Raw genomic sequence first — 11,797 nt, 5'->3', positions numbered from 1 at the left:
AAAACATAACCTTTGCAAATTATTGGAATCCCCTCCAAAGCACACACGCATGCACACACACACACACACACAAACACACACACACACACACACAGATCTCATTCCCAACATCCCATTGCCTGCCTTCATTGAACTGCTCTCCAACCCTGCCCCTATAAACAAACAAGCCACAGACTTGCAGCTGGCCATTACCTTGGCAACGGTGGATTGGGAAGAAGCTGTTTGTTAGTTAAAAAGTGTAGCTTTGTGAAGGCCATGGAGGGACCTGGAGCACTTCACCAGTTCACAATGCTGCCCATTCAATGCTTCTACATTTTTTTTTATACAATCAAATCCAGTACTCATCTCTTGAACATTCAAAGGCATTCTGTCGACCAAAAGTATATGTTATTTATTTTCCTTATAATTCCAAAAAGGTCTTTAAAAATATATATTTCTGGATAGGTATGTATTAAAATATATAATGCAGTAGGTGGTTCTCTGTTATTCTGACATATTCTTCGCGTTTCATGATCATTTTCTTTATTCAGAACTTTGAGATAAATGATAATGTCTCAAGGATGATGTGAAAATGTATTATATTGACTAACATAAACAGGACCCTCAGAATGGCTGGTAAGTCTACTGAAGAATGCCATTTGTCTTTCAAGAATTCAGAAATACAAAATAGTGAAGATGATGGTGTGCTGAAAGTACTTATTGGGTTTATGAATACATGTAAAGCCGTTTAATAGTCAACCAGTCGAACACTTGTCCATCCACCCTGGTCCCAATGCTGATTTCAAGTGGTCGGAGTGTGTGTTCTGTAGTCGTCTGTGAGTTTTAGTTCAGCCTTGGCCGTGTGCAGCTCTCTGGCTTTCTATCCAACAGATGTATCCCCTTTCATGCCTGCCATGAAGGCACACGGCTCCTACACAATTCTCTTAAACATGTGTGCCTGGTGCCTGCATCATAATTACATGTTGAAATGGCTCTTTATTTTATGGGTTCATTCTCAATTAGCTTGAGATTAGATCTCATAATATGTTGTATCAAGTGTATGGGTCACAATGGGGACTGAGGTCTTTCACCATCAATGATTTCTTCATATATGAGTTACATTTCCTAGCCTTACCTATAGTTTACTGATGTCTTTCGGTATAGCCAACCATACAGCACCACAGTGGGGGCTGAAATGTGTAATAGATTTTGAACAGGCTAAACACATTTCCATTAAGGGGACTTAATGCAGGACTTAATGAGGCATAACTAATGGTGTTCCATCATTATCAGCGCCATGCTGGAAGCTCTGCGTCGGGACAGACCTGCCATTGATTCTTGCTTCAAACCACTTGAGGTGCTAATCAGCTTCTTTGGTTCAGCGTTTCAGGCCTGACAAACCCATTGTGGGCCTGTGTCACTCTAGGTCAGTAGTTATTAGTGGCGACTGAAAACAGTTTCTTTAACTACTTATGAGCGAACTGAATAAAATGCGTAGGGAATTTGAAGGGAGGATTACTGGCAGCAAGGCGAGGCAAGCAGGCACTGGAGAGAATGTGACATGGTTCTCTAATAAGGGATGTTGTGCTTCCCCCCGGGCTCTTTCTCTCCTATCTCTCCCTCTAGCAGTGAAATAGAGTAGTCTTCAAAAGGTTGGTTGAGCTTCACAATGCCACATATTGCTAAAATGTTATTCATAACAAGCAACGGAATTAGACAGTATAAGCCCTGGAATAGTATATTATTGAGTGTGTGCGCGCGCGTGTGTGAGTGTATGTGTGTGTGTGTGTTTGTGTGAGAGAGAGAGAGTCAGTCCATGTTATCTTCAAACTAAAGGCAATGGTAAAATGTGGTTTCATTTATTTAATTTCATGGAAATCTATTAAAGTGAGAATAGCTTTCTGAGTCCTATGACCTCCTTGAAATGTTTTTCATTCTGTCTGAATATTTTTCAAGTTGAAAATTACTTGAATTAGAAAAGTATCTGCTTCCTGGGGTACAATCTCCTTTGATCCTGACAGCTGATGGTTTCCCTCAAGCTGCATAAATATAGAATTGCAATGACTCATTCTGTGGACACCAAACAACTCTGAGTGAGGCAGGGATAGGTTTGTCATAGAAAAGAAAAAGATTGTATCTCCTTGCCAGAATGGGAGGGCATTACACTAATTAAAATCTCTCTCAGAACTTGCCAATTCAAAGCATCCTTTGGGCGCTGCACTGAAAAGCGGTGCTCGTCCCCTACTCATTTCACATGGGGCAAGATTTGGGGTCTATCTTTGGCAAAAAAGGAGACCTGGAGTGGGAGGGTGGATGGTGGATGGTGGGGGGTGGGTGGGGAATGCTTGTACCACCTTTTAGAATTCCTGGGTACTTGCCAATTGAGAATGAGCATATCTTTATCAACCCTTGCTTTCCCCCCAATCAAATCAAATCAAATTGTATTTGCCACCTGCGCCGAATACAACAGGTGTAGACCTTACAGTGAAATGCTTACTTACAAGCCCTTAACCAACAATGCAGTTTTTAAGAAAAGAAAAAAAAGTGTTAAGTAAAAAATAGATAAGTAAAAAATAGAAAATAGCAAATAATTAAAGAGCAGCAGTAAAATAAAATAACAGTAGGGAGGCTATATACAGGGGGTACCGGTACAGAGTCAATGTGCAGGGACACCGGTTAGTCGAGGTAATTCAGGTAATATGTACATGTGGGTAGAGTTAAAGTGACTATGCATAAATAATAAACAGAGTAGCAGCAGCGTAAAAGAGGGGGTTGGGGAGGGGGGGGGGGGGGGGGGGGGGAGGGTCAATGCAAATAGTCCGGGTAGCCATGATTAGCTGTTCAGGAGTCTTATGGCTTGGGGGTAGAAGCTATTAAGAAGCCTTTTGGACCTAGACTTGGCACTCCGGTACCACTTGCCGTGCGGTAGCAGAGAGAACAGTCTATGACTAGGGTGGCTGGAGTCTTTGACAATTTTTAGGGCCTTCCTCTGACACCGCCTGGTATAGAGGTCCTGGATGGCAGGAAGCTTGGCCCCAGTGATGTACTGGGCCGTATGCACTACCCTCTGTAGTGCCTTGCGGTTGGAGGCCGAGCAGTTGCCATACCAGGCGGTGATGCAACCAGTCAGGATGCTCTCGATGGTGCAGCTGTAGAACCTTTTGAGAATCTGAGGACCCATGCCAAATGTTTTCAGTCTCCTGAGGGGGAATAGGCTTTGTCGTGCCCTCTTCACGACTGAATTGATGTGTTTGGACCATGATAGTTGGTTGGTGATGTGGACACCAATCCAATTGGATATTTTGTTACCCATTGCTGTCAAAGTATTAATTCCTGTAGACAGTTTAATAACCTATGATCCTCTAAAGATAGTGTTAACTCTGAGCGAGGTAACAGGTTAATAACTTGAATAGTAGTCTAATTCGTTTGTTCCTTTATCATGTGTAATGACCATTATCAATATGCGAAGGGTTAACATTGGTCCTGTATTTTTATTGAAGATCCTATACAAGATATTCTATGACTTGGAAAAACCTATAACCTGTATTGCTAAATTTAATTAGGGAACTGCTGCAGATGAAAAAGTATTTGTGTATGTGTATGTATAATTAAATATGTAGTCTCTGCAAGGTTCATTTCTCAGACCACCATTTTGTCAAAACAAATGTATTATGAAGGTTGTATTTTTGTTTCTAAGTAAACTGTACTGGCCAATTACAATAATCCCCTGCCAATTATTGCCCACTAGGTTGCTAGGTCACCATAGTCAATTGAAGAACACATCAATAGAACTTGAAAAGGTTTCTCCACGATCAGACCTTCTGACATATTAAGTAGAATAATGGGGTAGAAAACACAGACAAGGCCCCTTGCTAGATTCAAATTACTCTGCGGTAAGAATTCATTTGTAACCTGCAATTCACTGGAAAGAATGGAACCAGAGAAATTCTGCGCATGAACTGAAAATAAAGACTCTCCATCCTTTATGGTTATATGTTTGCCATTGAATAAATGAAAGAATCCTTCCAGTTCCATGGTATAACTGCCGTATCTCAGAATGTATTTTGATGTGTTTAACCTTGTATGTATGTGATGTATTCTACTATATGCTATTATTTTTCTGTTCCTAATGTAACCTTTGACAATTGTGTACATCAATAGCCTACCAACTGGATAGATGGCTGAACAACCAGGCCTAGAATAGATGGAGAGTCTGAAGTCACCCAAAAGGTTTACCAACAGATACAGAGACAGAGGCCCAGAGTCAGTGTCTACAATCCAAACAGTTATTGTATATAACTCTCAACTATAGAGAAGACAGTTCAATTCACATCCCCATAACTTGTGAGACACAATCATAGCAATGTCAGAGATGACAACTATAGACTACCAACGACCATAACTAAAACATAAGGACAAGAATGGCTTCAGTTCATTAGTTCCCCCATGAAAAGTTTTGCTGAGAATAATTCAACCAAACCCACAATACAGAAAATATAGAGTTCAGGAAAACAACTCTTGCACCATGATAATATATACCTTCATTTTGAACCTCATGTCAAACCTCCCCAAATGACATTATAAAACATGTTTGAAGAATGGAATTCAAATTGTATAGCTTTAGTGAACATTGTCTCAGTTCCTCCTATAGAACTCCCCACACAGGAGTCTGTATTCTGGGTGATTGGATATCCATACAGCTGTATGGGAAGCGGCTGTAATAATATTGGAGCTTTTCAGGGAGAGGATGCAGAGACAGCAATAGGCCATCATCATCATCATCCAAGGGTATCATCATGACTGTTATTATGATGCAATTTTGAAACATGTTTAAATGGCCAATGGATATGGAACGCAATGGCCTATTATCAGGTGTCCAGAACAAATCACGGTGAAGACCAGACAGACTACAGGGAGAGACGGATAACAACTTGTGCTTTGGAGAGTGTTATACAAATATTTAAGAAGTAGTAACTTAATGCCATCCTTATGATAGATTGACTTATCAAAGAGGGTTTGGATTTCTCAGCTAGTTTTAGAAGGGCCCCTCAACATTATTATAATAATGAGGTATTATTTGATGGCTATGAAAATAATCCATGCAACTACAACAGAAGTTCTGGGAATTCTTATTGGATTATTTTTAGAAATCTATATTATAAAGTAATACATTCAAATCTCTAAAAATATTATTTATCATAATAACTTTTATCATATATCTTTCTTTGATTATATTCAGATTGTTTTAGATACAGTTGTGATGTGAAAAAGCTAGTGTAGAAATGTAGGAATGGTTATTACTATGGTAATAGTGTAATTAAGAGAGATCTGGGACTATAGTGATGGTTTACTGTATATATTTTGAATGAAAGGTGAAATTCGAGAGTGGTAACTCCTACTTTATAGAAGTAGCTAGAAATAGAGCTAGTCTGTATAGGTACAATATTGGGATAGGTTTATATAATCAGTGACATTGGAGAATAACAGCAGTATTTTGCAGTAGCATTACTGCAATAGAAAGCCCACAGTTAGGATATAGCCTATGGATGGAGACTAAGGGGTAAAACTGAATAAAAAATAAATTGCAGTGAAGGACTGGATAACTCAGTGTGATACATTTTTGACCGTTAGAATAGGAAACATTGTACCATTAAAACCGACTGGGAATATATACCTACCTATAGCAGGCCTTATCATAACAAAGAAAAGTACATTGCAGCATCAGCATGTGGTGTGCATAGTAAGTTTGGTATACCGTTTTAATAATGTAGCAATGCACATGGATAAAATAGATTACTTTGATTAGAGACATATCATGTCATTAGTGTTTTTGGTGTTGCATTACACCTTCTTTACTGTCATGAATCCGATATTAGGCTATATAGACTTCGTCAATTTCTTGAATGTCAGCGCATAAGTTCTAAATGCTACTGCTGTAATAGGCCAATAAGCTTGATGAGAAACACGTCCTTTAAAATGTGCATTATAAAGTAGAAACGTTATTACAAATTGATCTACATTTCATTCAATAACGTGCCACAATATCAACAACAACAACAACAACAACAACAATAATAATAATAATAATAATTATAATTATAATTATAATTATAATTATAAAATAAATGATAATATCATTACATTTACGTTGATTTTATTATTAATGTATACGAGAAGTGTGAAAAAAGTATGTGTTGACTAACCTATTCTTCTAGCTTTGGAATCACACCATTTCTATATTGAAAACATATAGAACGTGTCTCAGTTTTTTATTCTAACGATAATAAGGCTGTGTCAAACTGCTGTAGCTTTATCTTAACCTAAAACTATTGTTCATGGATATTATTTTCAATAGGTTATAATATTTCAGTGTATTGGTCAGCTTACATTTGCGATGCCTCTACAACATCTCCTGTGAACAATGCTGGCTACCCCATCGACCTTGCTTTCCAACTCAATTTGTCTCAATCACACAATAATGAAAACGCACTCCAACCAGATCCTTATAAAAATTAATTCACCAGAAATAGCTCGCACTTCAAGTGATTTATTGTTAACGTTCAATTGGTTTGAAACACATACATCAGTCATCACGCATTTGTTCGTTTTAACTTACAAAATAATAAAGAAAACAAAAAAGTCGACTTAAAACAAGTATTATACAGGTAAACGCATTCTCGTGTGTTAGCCAAATATGAAAAGTTTATTTCCAAAACGCAAAATCCACCAATTTTTCACATTAGTTTTTTTTTCTACATCAGAAATGATTGCTTAATGTGTGTGTACAACTTTTCTCCAATTTTCTATTCACAGATTTCAGATGTGTATGATTATTATTATTTTATTTTTTTGCAAAACGCTATATATCCGTTGTTTAGCTGGAATGGAATGTTAGTATACTATAGCCTATATTTGACTGTGTTATGTGGTTGTCTCACCTAGCTATCTTAAAGATGAATGCACTAACTGGAAATCCCTCTGGAGCATCTGCTAAATGACTCAAATGTCAAATGTAAATGTTTTACAGCTCTCATATTACTGTATTTAATTATATATATATATATATATATATATATATATATATATATATATATATATGTTTTAATTAAATAGGCTATTGATGTTACAAATGTATAATTTGTACATTTCTTTATTTAAAAAAAGTGTTATTTGTCTCACTTGACTGTGTAAAACCTAGCAGTACTACTTATTTCTCTGAGAGTGAGGAGGATATATAGCGTTTAACAAAAAACATGATTATTTGTCTTTCTGAAATGAAACCATCAAATTATAGATTTTAAACAAATACATGTCTGTCATTGAACAACCTCAATGAATGATTAGATAGTGAAAAAAAAAAACTCTCACTTTCATAATTTAATTATTTAAACAATAAAAGCTAATTTACCAACATTTCTGAAAATGGATATATAGCGGTTTGGAATGAAACTTCATATAGGCCTACAGTTTCTACTTTCTTTAAGTCTAAATGAATACATTAGTTTACAATATTAATAGCATATTATACCAAGGTTATCACCGCAAATGAGGGGTGGCTTAGTACCTTGAGAGTTCATACCTGATCCCACCTATATCTCTCCCTTTTCCCTCCAGACCCCACCTACGTTAACATCATGAGGAAGTCCATCACATTGATTATAAAAGGTCCCTAAACGACACAATCTGTTTCAAGGGCAGCCATTTCGTGTAATGTTCAAAAATAGTCTCCCTCTTAGAAATGTCAAGAAAATGTGCCCTGACCAGCTGATGCGCCTGAGCGTGTTGTCATCTCAGCCACCCAAGGGCTCCATTTTCGCACAGTTGTGTATATCAACATGATACATGTCTCGTTTTCTCTTAAGCTCATCCGCAGGTTAAAATATCCACAGGTTAAAATATAAAAATGTAAAAGGACAGCAGGTCCTACCACGTTCTGCCGTAGAGGAGGTTGGAGCTGACCATGTTATTGGTGTAGTCTATAGCAGAAGTGTCTATCTGCGCCATGTTGATCTGGCTGTGGAGTGAAGGAGGGCTAGGTGATATCTCCTCCAGGTCTTGGGCCTGAACTAAGGAGTGGACCTGCTGGTTTTGATGTTGATTGATGCCATTACTGGAAGCCTGGAGCACCCCAGAGCCGTTATGTTGCTGTTGTTGCTGCTGTACCTGCTGCTGGTTCGGCGTTGGCGTGTTGGAGCCGTTCTGACACGGTTTACCGTCCTTCACCAGAACAGGCACGACCACGCGCCTCGGAGACTGTTGTTGCTGACACAGGTTGCTTTCCTGCTGCAGTTGCTGCGCCGCTTTGTCCTTGGCCTGCCGCTTCATCTTGTATCTGTGGTTCTGGAACCAGATCTTGACCTGGGTCGGTGTCAGGTGGATCATACTGGCCAGGTGTTCCCGCTCTGGCGCCGAGAGGTATTTTTGTTGTTTAAATCTCCTCTCCAGCTCATACACCTGAGCCTGGGAGAAGAGTACCCGTCGTTTCCTCCTGGGCGCTGCGTGCAGGGGTGGCATGGACCTGGAGGCGTCCCCCATGCCTGTCAGGGTCCCCATTCCAGTCATGTTCATACCTGTGGAAGGTCCCATGAATCTAGAAACTTAAAAATATACATACATATACGCACATTCAATATTTAGCAATGCAAATGTATCGTTTTGATGGCCTGAAGTAGTTTGGCCATGGTCTGTATCCCGTGCGTAATTGTCCAAATGTATCTTACTATGCAGCTTTATCTATCAAGTTTATTTAATTGCAATAATAATAATAATAATGATAATGATAATAATAATAATAATAATAATAATAATAATAATAATAATAACAACAATTCACTTTTTGTTCAATAACATTTCCATATTCGAAAATGATGTAATGTCAGACTACTCAATGATGGTGAGTGTTGTCCGCATTTCGTTAAAAGTTTGTATGAGAAGTGCTGACAGTGAAATAAAACAATTCACAAAACAATAACAACAAATCAAAATAAAATAAAAACGACTTACTTGTTGAATATCTTGGATCCGTGTTCGCGCCATACCACCCTGTTGCTGCTGCGCTATTTCTCATGGTTTCCTGGTACGACGGAAGGTCTCCCATGTTGCCAATGCTCCCATTGCAGTATCCCCCCATGGCACTGTGCGAGAACTGGGAGACAGTGTGTGGCATGTGGTAGGTGGTCGCCACGGTAGCGTTGTGTCCCATGGAGTGCTGTTGCATGCCAGTCTGGGAAACCTGAGGCTGTCGGTAAGCTCCCAGTGGAGAGGTTAGGTTCCCTGCGCCGTCCATGCCACTAAACTTCTTGTAGGTCTCCTCGATAGGACTCAAAATATCAGTCACTGAGAAAGGCGTTGTATGCTTTGGGCTCAGCGACATGGTTCAGAAAGCAGGTAGATTTTGTTGAGCAAATCAACCGTGTTGATGTAGCTCTCTCCTTGTGGATGGCTACGTAAGAGAGTGCTTGTAGTACGCCTGAGATCCGATTGATCGCCTTGGAGAAGGAGGCGAGCCCAGGGCGCTCTTAGCTCGGGTTTATTGTAGCCAGGAGCCAGGTTTACGACAAACATAGGGGGCGGAGCAACGTCCTAAACGAGCAAACAATAGTCATTGACATTTTAGGAAGATAATTGAGGAAATGTGGTTAGTTTCGTATTAAGGTGAACATTATGCTAAGTAAAATGTTTGTATTTCTTTTTCTAATATATCTACATATGTATTGGATGAGACATTGTTATTTGTTCACAGGTCTTACTATAATAAAGAGCTGAGCGCATGATAAAAGGGTACGTGTAATTTTCTGCGTCAATAGGGAACTCCATACTTTCTGGAAACTTCGAGAGCACTTTGGCCAGACATAAGCGCCACCGAGCATCGCCAAAGAGGTACAATGGTTCTCCTCAATTGTATGACCAGCTAATTTATGCGTCTTAAGCATCATTTTGTTCCACCAAAGAGGGGCACTTTCAAATTATCTCAAAGTAACAGAGGGAAAAATTAGGATAGGGATCCTAACTTGTGAGTATATTGCTTTCAGTTATTTCCAAACAGCATATTGACATTAGGTAAATATAATATTAGAAATACTTGAAGATCTACCCGTGAATAGGCTACATATTGTTTCCATATGTTTTCAGACAATAGGTTTGACAAAGTTGTTTTACTTTACTCGAATGGACAAAATATGGCTTGGCAGAGTGCAAAAAGTAAACAGTAATCAGTAAGTTTTTGTGCATTTCAAGTTGACAGATATCAAATAAAGTATTGATAAAAAGTAAATTACTGGACTTACATTCTGAAATCACAAGTATTTCTGCTTATGCTTTTCTTTTGAAATATTATCATAATTGGATAATGTTTCATTGGAATTCATGGGAATTCACATGATGATAACTGATGATATGCAACAACATCCTTATTCCGACACTCAACCACCTGATTAAACTTTAATCAACCTGCTGGGGCATTGTGGACACTTGGATATGTTTGTCGATGTGAGTATAAGCCCACTGCTTAACCTGGCATCTTAATCCTCGGGCAAACTCACAGGCGCCAGAGGCAGAAACATTAGATAAGGCGAACAAGAAAAGGGCTTTTGAATCGACAAAACAATTAGTCATGAAATGTAACTGTGGCATTACTAGGCTATTATTATTATTATTAGGTGTGCTTGCTGAAGGCAAAACACAACTTTAGATTTTTTTTATTATTATCATTATTATTATCAGCCTATTATTATTATTACACTGAAAATAGTTCATCATGTTTCCTATATTTATTTTACACTTCATCAACTGCAGTGGCCTGACCTTTGTTTGAGTTTGTAGAAAATATTTGACCGTAACTAAAACTTTGAATCAGTGATTCAAGAGACAATGGGAAAGTATTGTTATGATGAAGAAGATAAAGATGGTGGTGATGATTGTTGTGATGATTTTAACTTACTGACATATTTTTTTGTAATCATTAGGCTTTTGTTATAACTGGAGCTATAGTTACCTGTATAGTTATTGCACTCATAAAGCTAGGCCTATCCGTTTCCAAGCAAAGCTGAAATACTTAAACATAGGCGCTATTGACGTCTACATTATTTACTAATGGGGCTTTCTTTATTGGTGATAAATTCTTGTAATTCGTCATGCATTATTATGGGTTAACTCTCAGGTGGGTCTCACTTTCTCACATTCTGACCGATGTGTCATTTAGGGTGACCAAAAGTGACTAAAACCAATTATCTCTATATAAGCCAAAGCACCAATGTTATCATCGTGTTGATGGTGGCATATTTCCCTTTGTTGAAGAGGGAAAATAAAAGTATAAACTCACACCATAATTTGATTTAGTATTACTTATGTCAGTAAGTACCCTAATCGCGCAAATTAAGATGCGACATGGTCATCCATCAATTACTGGCAACGCAACACCAATCTCCCTTTAAGATGTTCATTAAGAAATGTAATAAATCACTGTTATATGAATTTTAATTCAGTAAATATTTACGTGCTCATGCATCCTTCAATTTCTCACAAACCCTTCTCATCGCATTTATTCCAACGAAGTGGGTGGATTCTGTTGTTAAATTAGGAGGCATAATACAGGAGACAAGCTAATTCATAGCACTTAAAAGTCAGTAGCATTATGCACGAAGTTAACCTCATGTCAGAGTAAATGTCATACCAACAGCATATGGTAATTCCCTTTGTTTGAAAAGTTTCTTGCAATTCACCTTCAAAGCACACTGCTACACATGTTTACTTTTCTATTCATGTTAAACCTCAACTAACATTAAATTCACCTTATTTTGTTAATATTCTAATAAATCTG

At 38.1% G+C, this 11,797-nt stretch overlaps 1 protein-coding gene across 1 annotated transcript; it reads right to left on the bottom strand.

Moving 5' to 3' along the window:
- Positions 1-7,902: 7,902 nt before the first annotated feature.
- On the bottom strand, positions 7,903-9,352 carry LOC311102340 (homeobox protein Nkx-2.4-like; the record flags this gene model as incomplete). Its single annotated transcript, XM_084143647.1, has 2 exons — positions 7,903-8,549; positions 8,983-9,352. The coding sequence occupies 2 exons, from the start codon at positions 9,350-9,352 to the stop codon at positions 7,903-7,905; spliced, it is 1,017 nt and encodes a 338-aa protein (XP_083999773.1).
- Between the last annotated feature and the right edge of the window lie 2,445 nt (positions 9,353-11,797).

This window comes from Coregonus lavaretus (assembly GCF_964263955.1).
Source record: "Coregonus lavaretus genome assembly, chromosome: 27".
In the NCBI taxonomy this organism is placed as follows: Eukaryota; Metazoa; Chordata; class Actinopteri; order Salmoniformes; family Salmonidae; genus Coregonus; species Coregonus lavaretus.
This window is presented reverse-complemented; position numbering and strand designations above follow the sequence as displayed.